The sequence below is a fragment of the Oncorhynchus nerka genome, linkage group LG2 (genome assembly GCF_034236695.1).
Source record: "Oncorhynchus nerka isolate Pitt River linkage group LG2, Oner_Uvic_2.0, whole genome shotgun sequence".
NCBI classification, from domain to species: domain Eukaryota; kingdom Metazoa; phylum Chordata; class Actinopteri; order Salmoniformes; family Salmonidae; genus Oncorhynchus; species Oncorhynchus nerka.
The window spans coordinates 56,499,875-56,520,539 of NC_088397.1; the positions used below are offsets into that span (position 1 = coordinate 56,499,875).

At 43.1% G+C, this 20,665-nt stretch overlaps 1 protein-coding gene across 1 annotated transcript in view; it reads right to left on the minus strand.

Annotated features, from left to right (window-relative positions):
- The window catches only part of LOC115138350 (receptor-type tyrosine-protein phosphatase gamma-like), a 263,743-nt gene extending 244,085 nt beyond the window's left edge, over positions 1-19,658 (minus strand). Inside the window, exon 1 of the mRNA XM_029675127.2 lies at positions 19,158-19,658. Coding sequence (XP_029530987.2) covers positions 19,158-19,245 — 88 coding nt within the window. The 5' untranslated portion in view covers positions 19,246-19,658. The remainder of the gene's footprint in view (positions 1-19,157) is intronic.
- Between the last annotated feature and the right edge of the window lie 1,007 nt (positions 19,659-20,665).

The window sequence follows — 20,665 nt, forward strand, 5'->3', positions numbered from 1 at the left end:
GGCCAAAAGTATAATCAAGGACCTCAACCACCCGAGCCACGGCCTGTTCACCCCGCTATCATCTAGAAGGCGAGGTCAGTACAGGTGCATCAAAGCTGGGACAGAGAGACTGAAAAACAGCTTCTATTTCAAGGCCATCAGACTGTTAAATAGCCATCACTATCCGGCCTCCACCCAGTACCCTGCCCTGAACTTAGTCACTGTCACTAGCCGGCTACCACCCGGTTACTCCACTCTGCCTCTTAGATGCTGCTGCCCTATTAATATAGACATGGAATCACTGGTCACTTTAATAATATTTACATACTGTTTTACTCATTTCATACAGTACTGTGTGTATATACTGTATTCTAGTCAATACCATCCTATTCAACTATTGCTATATATATATATATATATATATATATATACATACACTATTCTATCCTACGATTGTACAGATATACTAAATATTCTATCCACATATTGTCCATAATGTCTATACATCCCATATATATTTATACTCTGGACTCCGACATTTGCTCATAATGATATCTATATATTTTTTTAATTCCATTATTTTACTTTCAGATTTGCATGTATTTGAGACGTGTACGCTAAGAATTGGGAAGCGCGTACAGGGAGTGAATTTAATAAATAATGGAACATAGAACAAAACAAGAAACACAAGTCACGTACAGACATGAAACACAGAAACAGAGTCAATAACACCCGGGGAACGTATCAAAAGGAGTGACAGATATCGGGGAGGTAATCAGGAAGGTGATGGAGTCCAGGTGAGTCTCATGAGGCGCAGGTGCGCATAGCGATGGTGGCAGGTGTGCATAATAATGAGTAAACTGGCGACGTCGAGCGCCGGTGAGGGGAAGCAGGAGTAGACGTGACAGTATTGTTGTGAATTGTTAGATATTACTGCACTGTTGGAGCTAGGAAGACAAGCATTACACTACACCTGCGAATACACCGGCTAAATATGTGTATGCGAACAATTTTAATGTTATTTGATTTTGATGTATTTAATGACAATATGTGGTTTTGTGTTATGTATCCTATGCTCTATCCAGTTTATAATGTTACGTGGAATAGACAGGACCAGAGAGAAGTATATCCTCTGTGTGATGAAAAAAATAAGGGCTGTGGGATCACTTAGAATTTGTGTCATAATTAGCATTCAGACAATTATCGCTTCTGCTTCTTTAAACAATGACACCATGAGTAAAAAGGTGTTGCTCATAAAATATCACCACATAGCAGATGTGTGAGATGGTGAATGCAAAAGAAAATCTGTATCCACAGCAACAGGGGCTGATCTTGATGACAGCTTAGGGTAATGTTTCTCTCTGTCTCTGTATGAAACAGGATACCTAATGATACAATCCATAAACATTGCTGTGAAAAAGTCCATAAATATGTCTTTCCAAGATGATGTTTTCTGGGATGCGATCTGGCAAGACACAAGAGACAGCTATTGGAATTATTTCAACAACACAAAAAGTTCCCAGTTCAGCCTTTTGATGCATAATCCATAAAACTTTTTGGGGTTTACTGAGATGTGCTTCTCCCATCACTATTATTAGAGAGTGAAGTGGGCCTCAGACTCTTGTTATATTGAATCTCTAGAGATTCTGATTCATCTGTTTGTTTAAACAAAGGCATCTAACAAAGTCCTACTTAATTTCCCCATTTTTTAAATCAGCACAGAGTTATACAATTGAGTTCATACTGTATGGTTTTACAAGTTATCTCTACAGTGTTTTTTATTTTACCTTTATTTTACCAGGTAAGTTGACTGAGAACACATTGTCATTTACAGCAACAACCTGGGGAATAGTTACAGGGGAGAGGCAGGGGATGAACGAGCCAATTGTAAGCTGGGGATGATTAGGTGACCATGATGGTATGAGGGACAGCTTGGGAATTTAGCCAGGACACCAGGGTGCACACCCCTACTCTTACAATAAGGGCCATGGGATCTTTAGTGACCACAGGTGTCAGGACACTTTTTTAACATCCCATCCAAAAGACAACACCCTACACAGGTGTTACTGCCCTGGGTCATTGGAATATTTTTTGGACCTGAGGAAAGAGTGCCTCCTACTGGCCCTCCAACACCACTTCCAGCAGCATCTGGTCTCTCATCAAGGGACCAACCCTGCTTAGCTTCAAAAGCAAGCCAGCAATGAGATGCAGGGTGGTATGCTGCTGGCTGTAAAATTCAACAGAAAGGAAAACTTCAACATTTCTATTCTCCGTAAGGAGCTTTGTGTTTATGTTGTATTCCTCAGTAATAAAGCCTCATACCAGTGATGTTCAGAGCAATGGCTCTCAAACCTGTCCTTGGGGACTCCCAGACATTTCACAGTTTTGTTGTCGCCCTGAGCTAGCTCACCTGATTCAAGTAGTCAAGGGCTTGATGATTAGTTGTCAAGTTGAATCAGGTGTGCTAGCTCTGGAATAGTTAAATACATGAACGGCTGGGGCTCCATGAGGAGAGGTTTGAGAAACACTGGTCCAGAGGGGAGTTTTACATTATCATTTGACTGCCAGCAGAACCTGCAGTGGAAACAGGATCATATTCAGTTACCAGCCATCTGCTGTGTGGAACAACAACACTGCCTGCAACACAAAACACCTCTTTATGTATGTGTATGTGCTGTGCGTGTGTATATGTGTGTGTGTTTGAAAAACGCCTACTGTAAACGCTACATATTTATACACCTAAACAGAGAGCTGGCTTCTGAATAGAATGGAAAACACAAACATACTTTCTTAAGTAATCTGGTACAAGCTACAGTACAACTCAAAAACCTAGCCTCAAAGTAAAATAAACACACAGATTATACGAGTGACTCATATGCCCTGATGAAGGCTTTGATTCACGTATCTATTAATATCTGAAGTTAGTTGGACAAAGTGTGAAGAGTGTTTGAGGCAGGGACTTTGTGTTCGTGATCAGAGTGAGACAGAAAGCGAGGGATCTGTATCTCTGTGTCTCCGTTAATTTTAGGTAATAGGCCCAGCAGTCATGTTGAGGCTGGGGTCCGGGCCCTGCTTAATGGCAATTAGATGTTCCTTTTAGATGGTTCGTCCAATGCCTGTCAACACTCTGTCACTTTGGAGATCCTCTGAGTGACACCGCCTGAGAGCCTATTCAAGATTCAAGTTTTAATGCCACATGCACAAATACAGAAATGTCTTTCTTGCAAACTCAAAATCCAACAAAACAATAATCAATAATAATGTATTACTAGAAAAAAACGCAGTAATAAAAAATATGAAATATGAAATACACAATAAAGTAAGCACACTATATACAGGAAATTTTTTAAAGTCAGTTCCAATACCAGATTTACATGTGCAGGGATACTGGAGTGACGGAGGCAGATATGTACAGGGGTTAAGGGAACTAGGTGACATGATATAAGATAAACAGAGTAGCAGCAGCTTGTATGTGAGTGGGTGTGCGGGTGTGTAGAGTCAGTATAAATGTATGCATATTATGTGTGAGTGAGCAAATGATGGAGAGTGTTTGTGTGTGTGTTGGAGTGACAGTGTGTGTGAGTGTGTAGGGCCCTGTGAGTGTGCATAGACACAGTGTAAAGATTGAAATAAAAGGTCAGTAAGATACAAGGTTAACTCAGTCCGTGTAGCTATTTTGTTAGCTATTTATGAGTGGTATTGCTTGCGGATAAAAGCTGTTCAAAAGCCTGTTGGTTTCAGACTTGATGTGCATGTACCTCTTGCTGTGCGAAAGCAGAAAATAGTCTACGGCTTGGGTGGTTGGAATCTTTGTTTGGACTCTTTTCCGGGCATTCTTTTCACACTGCCTGATATAGAGGTCCTGGATGGCAGGGAGCTCGACCCCAGTGATGTACTGGGCTGTCCGCACAACCCTCTGTAGCGCCATGCGATCGAGGGCAGTGCTATTGTCATACCAAGCAGCGCTGCACCCAGTTAATGTGGTCTCAATGGTACAGCTGTAGAACCTTTTGAGGATTTGAGGGCCCATGCCAAACCTTTTCAACCTGCTGAGGGGCAAGAGGCACTGCCGCTCCTTCTTCATGGTGGATGGGGACGTGCTCGCCCATGATCAGCTCCTTGGTCTAACTGACGATGAGGAAGAGGTTGTTGCTCTGGCACCACATTGCCAGATCAACTCCTCCCTGTAGGCTGACTCATCATCACCGGTGACCAGGTCTACCACCGACGTGTCGTCAGCAAACTTGATAATGGTATTGGAGTTGTGCGTGGACACACAGTCGTGGGTGAACAGGGAAAACACGAGGGAACTAAGCACACACCCCTGTTGGGCCCCTGTGTTAAGGGTCAGCGTGGCGGAAGTGATGTTGCCCACCCTCACCACCTGGGGTCGGCCCGTCAGGAAGTCCAGGATTCAGATGCAGAGGGAGGTGTTCAGACCCAGAATCCTAAGCTTGGTGACGAGCTTGGAGGGGACAATGGTGTGTCAATGAACAGCATTCTCACGTAAGTATTCCTCTTATCTAGGAGGGTGAGGGCAGTATGAAGGGCGACTGAGATTGCGTCGTCTATGGATCTGTTGGGCGGTATGTAAATTGTGGGTCTAGGGTGGCGGAGTTAATGTGTGCCATAACAAGCCTTTCAAAGCACTTCATGATTACAGAAGTGCTCCAGGGCGGTATTCATTGTGGAATGAAGCCTTAGAGTTCTTAAAAACAGGGAGGATTGTGGTCATTTTAAATTGAAGGGATTACAGACTGGGAAAAGGAGAGGTTGAAAATGACTGTGAATATACCTGCCAGTTGTTCTGTGCATGCTCTGAGAATGCGCACTGGAATACTGTCGGGGCCCGGGCCTTGCGAGTGTTGACCTGATTAAAGACCCTTCTCACGTCGGCCTCGGAGAGCGTGATCACCCAATCCTCTGGGTCGGTGACGGCCCTCACACCCGGCTCGATGTTGTTGTTGTCAAAGCATGCATAAAATGCATTGATTTCGTCTTGTAGAGAGGCATCGTTGATCAGATTACGATTGGGTCTTCCTTTGTAACCCGTAATGGACTGTATGCGGCAGGCGTCGGAGCCTATGTTATATGATTCCACCTTATTTCTTCATTGTCATTTTGCTCGTTTGTTAACTATGCGGAGGTCATAACGGGCCTTCTTGTATTTATTCCTGTCTTTGGCAGTAGCATCAGGGTTGCCTACAATAGCTCTGTGTATGGTAGAACTGTTCTTTAGTTGAGCGCCAACCTCGCTTTTGATTGGGGAAGCAGCAAACCCTCACCGTGGGTACAACATCACCGATGCATTTTCGAATGAAGCAGGTGATGGAGGTGGATAGCTCGTCAATGTTACCGACGGAATCGTGAAACATATTCCAATCAGCGCTAGCAAAGCAGTCCTATAGCATAACCTCTGATTCTGGTGACCATTTCTCAACGGCGCAAATTGCGGGTACTTCCTATTTCAGCATCTGCTTGTAAACAGGAAGCAAGAGTACAGAGTCATGATCTGATTTGCTGAATGGCGGATGGGGGAGGGTCTTGTGGATAGAATAGCAGTAGTCTAGAACTGTATCGTCCCTAGTGGCATTGGGAGACGTGTTGATGGAAGTTGGGCATCACGTGTCTTAGTGATGCAGAATTAAACCAGAAAGGCAACCTCTGGGTGTAGGTTTTCATGCTTGTTTATAGCTTTGTACAGTTCGTGAAGCGTCAGCTTGTTATTTTTCTTGTCCTGAGGTGGAATGTACACAGCAGTCATGATAAAATCTGAAATCTCCCTTGGGAGGTAGAAGGGTCGGCATTTGACCATCAGGTATTCCAAAAAGACTGAACAGTGGGTTGACACTTCCACCACACTGGAATTAGCACACCAGTTGGAGTTGATTAAGAGGAAAACCCCTCCTCCCTTCAATTTCCCCGACTCCACTGTCCTGTCCGCCCAGTGAATGGAGAATCCATCGAGTTGGATACCCATGGGGAGTATCTTGTCCGAAAGCCATGTTTCTGAAAAGCAAAGAATATTGCAGTTCAAGAGTCTCGATTCGATGGTGGAAAATCCACGATCATAGGTCATCCATCTTATAATCAAGTGACTGTACATTAGCCAGTAGAATGGAGGGAAGAGGTGGCCGGTTTTCCCTTCGCCTTAATCTCACCAGGATCCCCCCTTCCTTGCCTCTGTAATGCCGCCGCTTCCTCTTGGGTAGCCCGAACATTTAGTTGGAGTTACATAGGAACTTGCAAAATGGCGACCATCCAGTACGGCACCAGTACGAGCACCAAAGGCCCTCAAACAAAGGCACAGGGGAAAGAGGAGAAGAGGAAAAATAGACAGCAAGAGAGAGAGGGGGATGGACCAGAAAGAAGAGAAAGAGAGAAAATGGAGTAGAGAAAGAGGGAGATAGGGATGCATACAGAGAGAGTTTGGAGAAACGTATCAGGAGTTTATCTAACTCCACTAATGAGATATATCATTATTATTAGTCATTGTCCTTCTATAAAATTGCATCTGCAGTCACGACTCCACTAAACCTTGTGGTGAAAAGTAGATACAAACCATCATGTCAATGGAAGCTTTGCTCAAAACCTATTCTAAACAGTGTCCTTCATTATACTTTTGACATAAAATCACTTCCAAGCACTTAACTGATAACAGTCGACATAGACATTCACTCTCGTTTGAGATTATATCAGAATCCAGAGCTGAATAGGGTTAAAAGGCATTTCTTGTGGCCTTTTATAGGATCTATTGAAAAGGTGCCATACTCAGTATCTAGAGGTTCAGGGTCCAGCTCTGGTAATATCCCTACTGTGCAAATAAACTAAAACATATACAACAAATAAAAAGGGAGATATGTTGGACTAAGCATGGAAGTACATTAAGCAAGTTTTTGGATGCAAAAAACGAAGTTCGCTGAAGGACAACGAACACAACCTTTGCATATCAAAGCAGATTTAATTCTGCAAACTCCATTGAGATCACTAACATTTCTGTGTCTCTGCAGAGTGCGTCTCCGTGTGCCACCTAGAAAGTGTTCTGGAGCGTCAGGCTTGGCTGGGTTCCATTAGATTTCCCCCGCGGGTCATCCATCGGCCCCAGGACGGGCGAGAGAGCGCCCAGCCCCGAGGTGATTAACGGAAGAAAGATGGCTGCGGTCCCAGCGTAAATCCAGAGGGGTTTCAGGTGGAACACAGGCGCTTGTCTACCGATGAGGAATGGTACTGAGCCTGGCCCAATCCTGCCTGGAAATCTCTCCTCTCACTACTCACTCCATTCTCACTCCATCCATTTTAAAGAACAAAGGAAGAGAAGGCGAGTGTGTTGGGCGAGGGGGAGAAATAAAGAAGAAAGAGAGTGTGAGGGAGAGAAAGAAAAGAAAGAAAGAAAGGAGCGAGTGAGTGAGTGAAACACAGGGGAAAGAAGATGGAGAGACCGAGCAAACAAGAGTGAAAGAGAGAACGGAAGAGAGAGAGAGAGAGCGAACGGAAGAGAAAGAGAGAACGGAAGAGAGAGAGAAAGAGAAGGAGAGCTGGGCGATCGAGAGGGAGAGAAGGAAGGAGAGCACGAGAGGAAACCTGCGAACCCCCAGGGTAATATTAGTGAGGCCCATCTGTTGAACATCTGGACTGAGGAGCCAAACACTTCCAGCACCCTGATCAGGAAATCAGAGAGGACAGAGAGTCTCTCTGTGACCATGATGGAGGACATAGATGAAGCGATAGATAGATATTACTACCGAGCACATGAGGCATACATGTGACTTTGAGCAAACATATGATTAGAGTAAACACAATACATTACATTTTGAGGGGAAATGTTATGTCCTGGAGATGTTTTGAGAGGGTCATAACATGCAATAATATGGGACACAAGACACAAGTCATTCAGTAATATCAGAAAACAAGAGACTTGAATGAGACCAGTAAGAAGAGTGACACCCCAAGATACAGCATCCACCACCCAGTGAGTCCAAAACACAGGGGATCAAGAGACAGGATGACAGAAGCAGTAGTATCAGCAGCTCAGAACACCCATCTTCATCTCCACGTCCATCCAAAGTGTCCATGAAGTGTCACCAGGCCAGGTCACTCAGAGAGGCAATCTCTTCATTGTCAAGTTAAGAATAAATAAAAAATCAAATCTACCTGAAGATGGGGGGGGGGTACTGATACATCTTACCTCTACCATATAAATGTAATTTATGACATAATTGCACAGCAATAAATGCAAAGATCTCTCTCTTTCTCTTTCTCTCTGATATGAAAGTCAACTGTGAAAGCACAGGAATACTGATGATACTGGAGTATTACGCCAGGTGCTGATGGTGGGGGTGAATGACCACACAGAAACGCTGCCGTGTAGGCTTGGGCGGTATACTGTATATTCCGTATACCGGGGGATTTTGAAATATCAACATTATACAACACTGCTTAGAACTATAAGTGAACTATCTAAGTTGTGCCAAATCAATTATTTTCATTTCAGTTCTCCAGCTATGCATTTGGTTAGCTAACTTGCTAGCTAAGTGACTAGCTTGCAAGAGCAAGCTTCTTGGTTACAGCAGAGACAATCAATCCCCTTCTGGATCAAGATCACTGCTGCCTAAATTATTTATGTGGATAATTTTTTTAAACAAAAAAATCTAAAATATATATATTTTGACGTTTGGAAAAAAATAGCACACTTTGTGTGCACTGCCGGTAATACCATATATGGTATGTAGTTCAGGAAATGTATGAAGGTATGAAAATCTGGATACCGCCCAACCCTACTGCTGTGTCAGAGGAAAATACCACCGTATTCAAACGGCCTGATAATTATAGCTTGGTGCTAGGAATGGGAAGTTTCTATAAAAAAATTAAAAATAACATTTATTACCCCAAAGGTGGCAAGTCACAGGAATCAATATGGCTCCCATTAAACACTTGCTCTCCTCGTGCTGCTCGAAGAAAGAAGTAGCTTTCTCTCTCTTCATCTCTCCTCTTCTGCATTTGCTCTGAAGCTCTTTTTTTCTCATTCCCAGGCGTGATCTTTAAGAAAGGACTTTAACAAGCAGAACACTCTTCTAACTCTCAAATCCCACCTCTGAGGGGAATTCCAGCTAATGAATTTTATGAGATTATTAATGAAAGACATGAGGCGCATTAATCTCCTAAGGAGATGCATACTTTAAAGCAGGGGTGGGCAAACATTTTGGCTCAAGGGACACATCAGGATTTAAAAATCAGCAGTGGGCCGCACAGATTCTGTGGGGAATGATTTGTTGGTCAAAATATATTTGCAGGCCAGAAAAAGGGCTGTTATTTAAAAACATATAGGTCCATTATACACTATATATACAACAGTATGTGGACACGCCTTCAAATTAGTGGAGTTGGCTCTTTCAGTCACACCCATTGCTGATAAAGAGTATAAAATTGACCATACAGCCATGCAATCTCCATAGACAAACGTTGGCAGTAGATTGAAAGTCACTGACCTCTTCAATAAGGCCAATGTGGCACCTTCATAGGATGCCACATTTCCAACAAGTCAGTTTATCTAAGTTCTGCCCTGCTAGAGCTGCCCCGGTCAACTCTAAGTGCTGTTGTTGTGAAGTAAAAATGTCTAGGACAAAAAAGTCTCAGACGCAAAATGGTAGGCCACACTGGCTCACAGAATGAGACCACCGAGTGCTGAAGCGCGTAGTGTGTAAAAATCATATGTCCTCGGTTGCAACACTCACTACTGAGTTACAAGCTGCCTCTGGAAGCAACGTTAGCACAATAACTGTTTGTCGGGAGCTTCATGAAATGGGTTTCCATGGCCGAGCAGCCGCACACAAGCCTAAGATCATCATGCGCAATGCCAAGCGTTGGCTGGAGTGGTGTAAAAGCTCGCCACCATTGGACTCTGGAGCAGTGGAAACGAGTTCTCTAGAGTGACGAATCACGCTTCACCATCTGTCAGTCCGACAGATGAATCTGGGTTTGGCGGATGTCAGGAGAACGCTGCCTGTCCGAATGCATAGTGCCAACTGTAAAGTTTGGTGGATGAGAAATAATTGTCTGGGGCTGTTTTCAATGGTTCGGGCTAGGCCCCTTAGTTCAATTGAATGGAAATGTTAACGCTACAGCATACAATGACATTCTAGATGATTCCGTGCTTCCAACTTTGTGGCAACAGTTTGTTGAAGGCCCTTTAGTGTTTCAGCATGACAATGCCCCTGTGCACAAAGTGAGGTCCATTCAGAAATGATTTGTCGAGATCAGTGTGGAAGAACTTGATTGGCCTGCAGAGAGACCTGACCTCAACCCCATCGAACAGCTTTGGGATACATTGGGACGCCGACTGCGAGCCAGGCCTAATCACCCAAAATCCGTGCCTAACCTCACTAATGCTTTTGTGGCTGAATGGAAGTAAGTCCCCACAGCAATGTTCCAACATCTAGTGGAAAGCCTTCCCAGAAGAGTGGAGGCTGTTATAGCAGCAAAGGGTGGAAGAACTCCATATTAATGCCCATGATTTTGGAAAGAGATGTTCAACGAGCAGGTGTCCACATACCTTTGGTCATGTAATCTAATTTTTACATACTTTCTACATAGTTTTAGACGTTCAAGTGTGGCCTGAAATAATATCCCCCATGCTTTAAAAGCTGACGTGGACTCTGTGAAACTGTCCTCTCATTCTTTGATTGACAGGGAGGCACCCCAGACACCCATCCAGCAGTGTTTCTGTTGATGTGATAGGTTCTGTACACTCAGTATTCATAATGGCTGGTTGGGGCTGCTTGTGCTACTGTGATTTGTGAAGGATCAATCTATCTGACTTTCACTATAGCTGTGACAAATGACTGTGGTGTGACATTGACCATCACACTTTTTCACTGCAGATTCAGCATTGGGTGACTGGCAGTGATCTGCATGCATTACTTTAGTACACAAACAAAAATGGTCAGAGCGAGAGAGACAGAGCGCGAGAGAGAGGGAGAGCGCAAGAGAGAGAGAGAGAGATGGGCAGCGGGAGAAGGCATTGAAGTTTAAACAGCCTCCCCAGAAGTAAGACAAATTGGGCAGTGCAGCCAACTCCACAGCCCTTGTCCCCATCTCTCAGGGGAGGAAGCCAACATCTCCCAAGCATTAAAGTGGAAAAACCAATGCCACTGTGAGAATTTAATGAGGAGGGCTCATACTGCTCTCTACTCTCAGGCCTGCCGCTGACTCTGTGACACAACACTTCATGGCGTGTGGTGATTTTCTCTCTTTTTTATTTTTTTTTACTTTGCCAGGGAAATGGGAGTGGATATCAAGACTGTAACCTGCCAAGACCTCTCAGTCACCCTAGTGCAACACTAATGCATTTGGACAGTGGAAAGGGCATTCCACATCCCTGTGACTATTATTCTACTGTATTCTGTTCAAGCAAAAGTGTTCGCTGTTTTAACTTCATTACAGCCTTGCCTCTCCAACACATAGTTGTTAATGGAGAAAGGCTAAAGTTAAGTTGCTAAAGCTTTCCCAAAAGAGTCTAGCCTCACTCAGAGCAGAAAATGGCATCGCAGCAGATTTGTTTTTGCTTTGTAAATATTTGATGGAGGTACAAATCATGAGTGATTGAACGATTGGAGGGAGAGCCTTGACTTTGTTTTGGAACTGCCGGTGGAAGGGAGTAAAAAGGTCCAGAATCGATGAAAGGGGTGAAAATAAGAATGTATTTAAAGAGAGAGGCAGGAAGATATGCAGGCTAGGAGGCGAGGGGTTCGGCGAAAGGGGGAACGGTGATGGATGAAGTTTAGCACTCTCTCACCAAGGGTCTGATTGAGTGGCCGAACAAACACAGTGAATTAATGACAGTGATAATCCAAAGTAAGCACATTTGGAAACTGACTGAGCTTCATATAAACTATTTCAGACCCCCCCCCCCCTCAATGTTATCTTAAAATAAAAGTTCAAAAAGTAAAACGAAAACGGTCCCAATACAGAAAAAAATAAGTCTAATGGTCCAGTTCAAATGTGCCATGATTCACACTGTACGGTAATGAAACAAAAGGTATGTATTTAGTCACTAGCATCCCAGACAGAAGGTCATCATTCAAAATGATATCCTTAAGTATCCTCAGCAGTTTGCATCTTGATGCTGACATTGAGGCTAATGTTGAATCTTAATTATTAATTGTTTATTGCATTAATGTATCCAATTGCCAATACCACACATCATTGAGCACTCAACCCCCACACATAACCACACAGACCGTTGTGTGTGTGTGTGTCCTTGCTGAGTCTATACTTAGCATTCCATGGTTGCTAGAGCAGCGGTAACAGAGGATCACTTGACAACCTCACAGGACAAAATGCATTTAACTTCATCGGCACTGGCTTGAGCTGCTTAATGTGTTATTAATGTCTCCTCCATGGCTACAGAAGCATGCTAACTGTGACTGCAGAGTAAGGTAGAGACAGAGAGAGGGAGAACAAGGCTGAGCCTGAAAACTCAGAAGTGGGATAGTAAACAGAGGAGTAAAACAATGTTATATTATAAGGTTGTATAAGACTACTACTACTCACATGTGAAACCCATTATAATTAGAAATGTCATATTGCCCACTTCTTGACACCAAGAAAATTCGGAACTTTACACTGTGGCTTATAATCGCAAATCATTATTCATACAAATCATTTAGAAAACTATGAGAAAAAGGTTGCAGTCTTTTTAGTTGCATTTTTAAATAATCACGGTATGTTTAATAAATCACTGTGTGTTTATTTCATGAAAATAACTCAAAATAAACGTATATATTAATAATTAATTTCCCTTAGCCTCCTTTTTCAATTACAATGTTCAGTCTAACCGTGTGGGCGTTTTGATACAAACGTAAATATATTTCAACAATGGGTTGGTCAAAACAAGCATTGTGATTGGTTGAGACACCTTCTAAGACACACTAAAACATCTGTTAAGCACGGCTAGCCTGGGACAAAAATAATTGCCATTTTGTTTTCTGTTCCATATGAAAAATTCATGACCTTGATCTCCACTGTAAAAAGCATCTAGACATTATTTCCTCTTGCTTCCAGCCTAACATTTGGTTTGCAACAACGGGGGTTTGTACCAACCTTGCTGTCTGTCTCTCGACATTTGCAACAGTGCTTCAATATTGAAATTCGTTCTCCACTGTCCTATTGAGAACGTGTCAGGGCGAGATGGACTTTTCTCAGCCAGTCGAAATCATGAATCAGCAATAATTTTTTTAGATATATACAAAGGAATGTTGGTAGAAAAACAGGTCAAACTAAATTAAATGCAGCTACTTTGCTGTAGCTGCGTGGTTTGGCGTCACTGTGTTCGCCAAAGTTGACTAGCTAGCAAGCAATGGATAAGAGCATTGCCAACCAGCATGGCAACGGAACATTGAGAATGAACAACTGGGTCGCGTCCATAGATATAGAACAAAAAGACTTCACGACTGTGTCGCGTCTCTGGCAACCTAACCGATAGAATGAACGGCCGGCTTGGCTAGCAACCATAGTGTGGGGACTAGGCCTATATTTTTGTTGAGGGATAAAATAGTAGCCTATGAATACATTTATCAAAATCAAAGTTTTTTATTTATTTGGTAATTCATTGCAACAAAAGCAACTGTACACTCGAGGTTGTGCAAAACTACCTTTTTAGCACGGCTGTGCTGATTTACGGTACTCGGCTCTGCCTTGTGGCTATGACCACAGCACAGCCGTGCTAAACAAGTAGTTTCGCACAGCCTCTCATGTACAATTGCTTTACTACATACACAGCCCTGCTTGGCAGATAGGATCGTCTCGACTGTAGAGCCCACCCCGCTTACCCCTTCAAGGAGGATAGGGGGATATTTATGCAAAATAAAAGATGACAATAATCAGAATAAGAATAATAATCAGATCAGATTGTGATGTCATGCTGTGGGTCAAAAAGTCCATCCACCTGAACAGTCTGAAATTACAGGTGTTTTATTTCAGAAAGCTCTTACACTAAAAGGGTATTATCATAATTTTCAGTGTTATTTCGACCTCACAGTGTAGAATTATATATTTTTTAATGAATATCGTGTTTTTGACTGCACTGCCCCTTTAAAACGTTCAATGTCGAACTACCCTGGATCACAAAAAAAGTGAAGAGGAAGTGAAGAGGAACGGAGTGAAAGGAGACTTTCACTGTTCAAAGAGGCTAAGAAATCAATTGGAGATATTTCAAGACAAATCAAATATGTTGCAATGGATTGTCTGCACTCAATAGAGGACTTACAGCTAAATGGCTTGATAGAGAACATAAGAGCCATAACGTGTGTGGGTTTCTGTCAAAGCAACTGTAGAGACCGAAAATCTATCACTAGGCAAACACCATACAACTAACAAAGCTCAAATCAAGCTATTCCATTCCATTTGTTTGTGATGAAACCCCACTTTTCATCTATCTAACAACAACAATCAAATCTGTAAAAATAAACAGATAATCAGACTTCCCCTCCTCACCCGACAGCCTGTCAGTCCTGGGAGTTTTAACAGCGACCAATCCACGGAACTGACATCCTCCCTGGCACCACTCCGCTCCCCAGGCTCCAGGGACAGGCAGCCTGGCAGGCAGCGTTACCGGCACAGAGGGGGTGAGAGTTTAACCCTCTCTCTGTCTCACCCCCCCACTCCCTCTCACAGCAGGCATCACATGGTGAGCTGGGCTGTCCATTACATTTAGAGGCCTGCATGCACGCCAGGTCTGATAAGAGCAGTGGCAGGGTTTCAGGGGGAATGGGAGGAGGAGTGTATGGCCTGTCAGTAGTCTGTCTGGTCACTAAACAGTTCCTGTTACGCCCTCTGGTCTCCCGTCTTCACCCCATCCCTGTTCAACCTGGGTGTCTGTGACAGTACTGCTAGGAGAGAGGTAACTCTCTGCAGGTTGCTGTCACCTCTACTGCAGCCCGACATTCAGCGCTCCAAAAGGACATTGGAAATGCTACGACTTGCCTTTTTGTCAACCTCTAATCTGCCTCTCTGGTAAACAGGGCAAGAGTACTTGAATTGAAGATAAGTATGTGCAGCAAGGTCTAAATCATTACTTGACATGTGCGCAATTAACTCTTGCTATTATCTTGCATTGCCCTTTGTCACCTTCATCACCCATTGTAAGGTAAATATTTTGACCGTTGTTACTAATCCATGTATTAGAATACATGGGATACAGTACAATACAATTATATGAAAGCATTACAGGCAGTATATTCCAGGCACTTCAAATTAAACATAAGCAAGATGTGTGATTGAAAAAGTATCTATTTCAATGCATGTTGTGGGATAATGAACACCCTGCATCTAACAGCATGAGATGTGCTTCTCACAGAGAGAGAGAGAGAGAGAAAGAGAGAGGGCTGGGCAGGAAACACGCTAACTGAACTGGAGCACACTGGAAGCAATCAGAACGAGCCCACAAAAAGAGAGGGACAACAGAAAAAACAGAGAAAGAGAGAGAGCTTGTTTCAAAGCAGCAAAGGGCAGACCGGTGAATAATTCCAGAACCTTGAAGGAAATGATGGGAAACTCCCACCCCTTCCAATGGAAAATAACCCAGTGAAGACTTGATTAAAACAACGAGCTGGAACAGTAGAAAAGGCGAAGCCAAAGCCCACTGTTGAATGAAGCAGCTTTTATTTTCAGCAGTCCATTAAGCCCAAGAGCTATGGCAGGAAAAAGGGAAGGCAGCCCGGAATCTTCCCAGCACGGACCCCGTTTCCCAGCAGCTCACTGGGCTTCGGGATTTATGAGGCGAAAAACTGATGAGAGACAGATTAAACAACGGGAATGCCGCACTCAGCAGAAATGCTGATGAAAACTCTAAACACAGATGTTCAATGATGTATTATTCAAATTATCATTATTATTATGAGTATTGTGAAAATATGAATTAGTAGTAATATTAGCATTAATAATTGCCCTAATGTTGTATATAACAGCATGCGTACCAGAAAGCTAATTCTGATAACTCCAATAAACACAACACATTGCAGTGTGCTGTCGTATAGCTCAGCATCTCTCTCCACAACCCACACTTTCCTCAAGCACCCTGTACAAAATCACTAAGCAACTGCAACATGACAGCGTCCCACGCAGTTAACTGTCTGCTTCCCCCCATATCTTTTAATCAATCTATTAGGGGGAGCTTGGCGATGATGACAGGCCAAGCGACTGATAAAGTGACCTGGCGGACATTTGAGCTGCTCCGGTTTGTGCGTGAGGCAGATAATAGCCAGCGTTGGAAGAGATGATGATGATGATAATGTTGCTACTGAGGCCAAGAGTATATCCAATCTTCCCTAAATGTCAACCTTTACTATTGTACGCTGTAACTCTGAATTTAAGGCACAGCCTGCTCAGATAGGATAATAAACACATTATTTCATTCTATCAGGCTCAAACAATTGCACTCTCCCCAGATGACAATGAAGGGAAGGTAAATAAATAAAAAAGGAGAGGAAAATGAAAAGATGTGCTGGCTAAGGAGCTTCTCATAAGATTACAATGACTGTTCTGTTCTGCTTGTTCTGTCAACAACATACATTCATTTCACAGACATGGGGACTGATCGAAGGCCAAACAGATCTCTTTCCCTCTCTCCCCGTCTTTCCTCCTAGGCTCTCTGGTCTGAATGGTGGAGAGGTGAATGAGGCGATGTGTTCTGTCTTTCATTACCAGCCTGGCTGTGACTGGACCCATCGTACCCTCACATCCAGACTGGAGGTGGGAGCTGGTGCTCTGTGGCAGGAGACACCCCGCAGTGAAATTCAGCACTTTTTATATCCCAAACAGATGCTTTGGCGTCCCCAATACACAGTAAGAAAACTGACTATTTCGGGAGACTGAAGAGTGCAGCAGCCTCTTTCACAGAAACATGACAAGAAAAATAAAGTTGCCATTTTGTCCATCTGTCTACAGTGTTCAGTTGTATTGTTGGAAGACCTGACGCTGAAAGAGACCGTTGTAAACAGTAAAGCACTTTTAATGAGCAGAGGTAAAGATCACAGTTTGTAAAAAATACAAAATAAAAAAACTATTAGTCCTATAAACTACTTAATAATGAGGCAGGCTATACAAAAGAGAAAATATTGGTGATCAAATACAAAATCGTATATTCTCAAACTTTTAGTCATTTGGTGTCTCTTTCACTAGTCATAACTAAAAAACGACCACTTTAGTCATACAACTGCTTGCGGCAACTGCTGCACATGATACAGTACATCATAGAAGTGATCACACTCTGCTTTTCTCTCCGAGTACTACTAACCGATCCCACTCAAACCCATAGCACACAGCAGGCTGATACCTTGACGTTTGGCACACTGCACAGCAGCAGAGAGAGAGAGAGAGTCCCAGTCCTTGGGGCATGTATTTGACCTTCTGTGACCTGTTCCTCAAGCATTCATCACCTCTAATGATAAATCAAGTATGAAATGTTGATTTGTCAGGAAAGTCACCTACGTTATGTTTCATCGCAGACAAACGGTACAAACCAGGGGTGATGAATTATATTTGGTTTTGGATTTGCAAAGAGCACACAGCACAGTAATAGATTATTACTTTCACGTTTCAGAATGAGATAAAATATGACAAGTTAATCAAACACACAGAGAGATAAAGAGAGAGGGAGCAGAGAGAGAGAGTGAGAGACACACACAAAGTATTTCTACATGTAAATTGCTTATTCACTTCATGCATCACCTGTAGCTGGATACTAGGCATTCAATTACATAATATCTCTTCAGTGTAAAGGAATGCAATTGCACATCTAGGATACATGGGAATTACAATGTGTGTATTGGCTTCCAAATACCGGCGCAAAACGCAATTTGTAATGCATCTCATTCAAATTTAATAGTTGATCGTTTGATTTAGCAAAAAAATAAACACAACTATTGGATTTGTGTTGCGGATTCCAGGAGCGTCCATCGCAGCGCCTTCACATCAAGGGACTGTCAAGCGGGCAACAAATACATTTCTTGGACATGGTGTAATGATGATCAAATTCTAAAAGCTTGAGGAAAGTACAGCTCAAGGTCACCCAAATTAAAATCATACCAAAACAGCCATAGGGACAGTGGTGTGAATCCTCTAAGCGCCCGTGCGATATATAGCCTATAGCCTATATATTAGTCCCAAATCACAAGGAACTGTATTCGTCTGAGCAAAGTCAAATATTGACAATTATTTACAGGAATGTTTCTATTTACCATTCCAAATGATGAAGCTCCGTGAGCAACATTTCCATTGATGCAGGCAATCATTTTTCTCTCATTTTATTTTTGCCAAGTCAGAACGGAGTTTTTGAACATTGCGCCACGACTCAAGGATGTTTTAATTCAGTACCGGCGTCAAATGGACGACACATTTGGGTAGCCTATTTATTTGTGTCAATTACCTACTGTTGCTGCGCGCTAACGATGACCGTTTTATATGCTTTATGGGTGTATGCATAACCTTGTAGTTAGACGCAATTGTAATGTGATATAATAGGCTATACAAGGATAAATCTACATGTTTTCAATGCCGTTGATTTGCCTTTCCGCACTGTAGCCGCACGGTTTGGAGATAACGGTTTCGTTGCATTGGCGCTCCGCGCTGTCAATTATCAAGGCTATTTCTGATGATTGCAATTCTTTTCAGATCGTTGTTGCAACAAGAAACTATATTGTTTATAGGCTATACTAATTATTATCATGAGCTTTCCTGTTGGTATAGCCTACCGAATACCCCGCCGCGTGTTAATCTGGGGGTAAAGTGGAAGGGAGTTTCACCACCTTTGGACGGACTGTATAGCCTACTAGAGATGTATTATATTCACAAACAAATTGCAGTGGAAAAGCAAATACTTTTGCGAGAGAAATATATATTTCCATAATCCCAAATGGTATCGTGGAACGTGGCTGTTGTCTGATTGAATGTGTAGCCTAGCATAGAGCCTAATTATTTTTTTAAATCGCAAGGAACAAATTGGCACAAAATTATGTGATAGGCTACTGCACACCATGTCATCATTACATTACATTAATATTCCACTCGTGTATGAGCCGAGTTTAGTCATTGCACTAATGTTTCCTAGCCTACTACACGACTTATCAAGTCATGAAAATCACCAAGCTTGGAAAAGAGGAGAGATGTGACTTCGAAAAACTTACCAGGATGACAGTCTGCACAAAAGAGCACGAAGGCAGACAAAATCAGAGACAAGATCCACCAGCAACACGATTGCAGTAGCCTCCGCATGACAAAATGAACATCGAGAGCAAAAAGGGCAACTGTTGAGTTATCCGTCTGATCAAAATATCAATGTCTGCTGCGTAAAAGCAGCGCAAATGCTGCTAAATGTAGGCTAGTGACTGTTCAGTGAAATTCAGTGCGGGTCTGGAACGTCCAGAAAATAGTATTTACTTCTCAAAACCTCCTTCCAAACAGCTTCTTGATACTCCCCAAAAAAAACATGTCAGTTAGTAGAGATATAGCTTTCGAGCTTCAATCAGTTCATTTATCAAGGATAGAATAGATAGGAGCAGAGGACGCTAGTGGCAGTAGTCCATGCAGCGGAGAGCTGCAGCGGTTCTGCTGGCGAAAACAGAGAGAGAATAGTTGGAGCGGCACTGGAAGTGTTCCATTCCTCCATCCAGGAAGTAGCGTGTGTGCCAAAGTCTGGCAGAGACTTTAAAACAGGCTTGGGAGAAAAGGCGAGGAGAGGAGGGAGAGAGGTGCAGAGAGAGAGAGAGAGATGCAGAGCTCAATCCTCCGGATCCTAGCGCCGGGGAGTATTAAAGCAATAGTATACAGTTTAAATGTAAATGCCCACTGTAGAAATCCACGTTTTCGAGCTGAAAAATGATGGTCCATGATGGTGAACAACGATTTAAATCAACAAGTTATAATTTGAGTCAAAATATGATACATTCCCACTTCTGTGCTAATCCTTGTGAAAGAGGTGTCTTTTCCTATGATACCATCCTGATTCTCCACTGACATTTTCAACCTCTCCCTGACCCATTCTGTAATACCAACATGTTTCAAGCAGACCACCATAATCCCTGTGCCCAAGAACGCCAAAGTAACCTGCCAAAATGACTACTGCCCCGTAGCACTCACATCTGTAGCCATAAAATGCTCGCATAACGCCCCAACAGATCCACAGATTACGCAATCTCCATTGCACTCCACACTGCCCTTTTCCACCTGGAGAAAATGAACACCTATATGACAATGCTGTTCATTGACAACAGCTCAGCATTCAACACCATAATGAACCTCCAAGTTCATCACTAAGCTAAGGACACTGGGACTAAACTCCTCCCTCAGCAACTGGATCCTCGACCTCCTGACGGGCCGCCCCCAGGTGGAAAGGGTAGGTAATAACACATCTGCCACGCTGATCCTCAACACAGGGGCCCCTCAGAGGTGCGTGGTCAGTCCCATCCTGTACGCCCTGTTCACTCGTGACTGCACAGCCAGGCTCGACTCCAACACCATCATTAAGATTGCCGATGACGCAACAGTGGTAGGCCTGATCACCGACAACGATGAGACAGCCTATAGGGAGGAGGTCAGAGACCTGACCGTGTGGTGCAAGGACAACAACCTCTTCCTCAATGTGATCAAGACAAAGGAGATTATTGTGGACTACATGAAAAGGAGGACCGAGCAC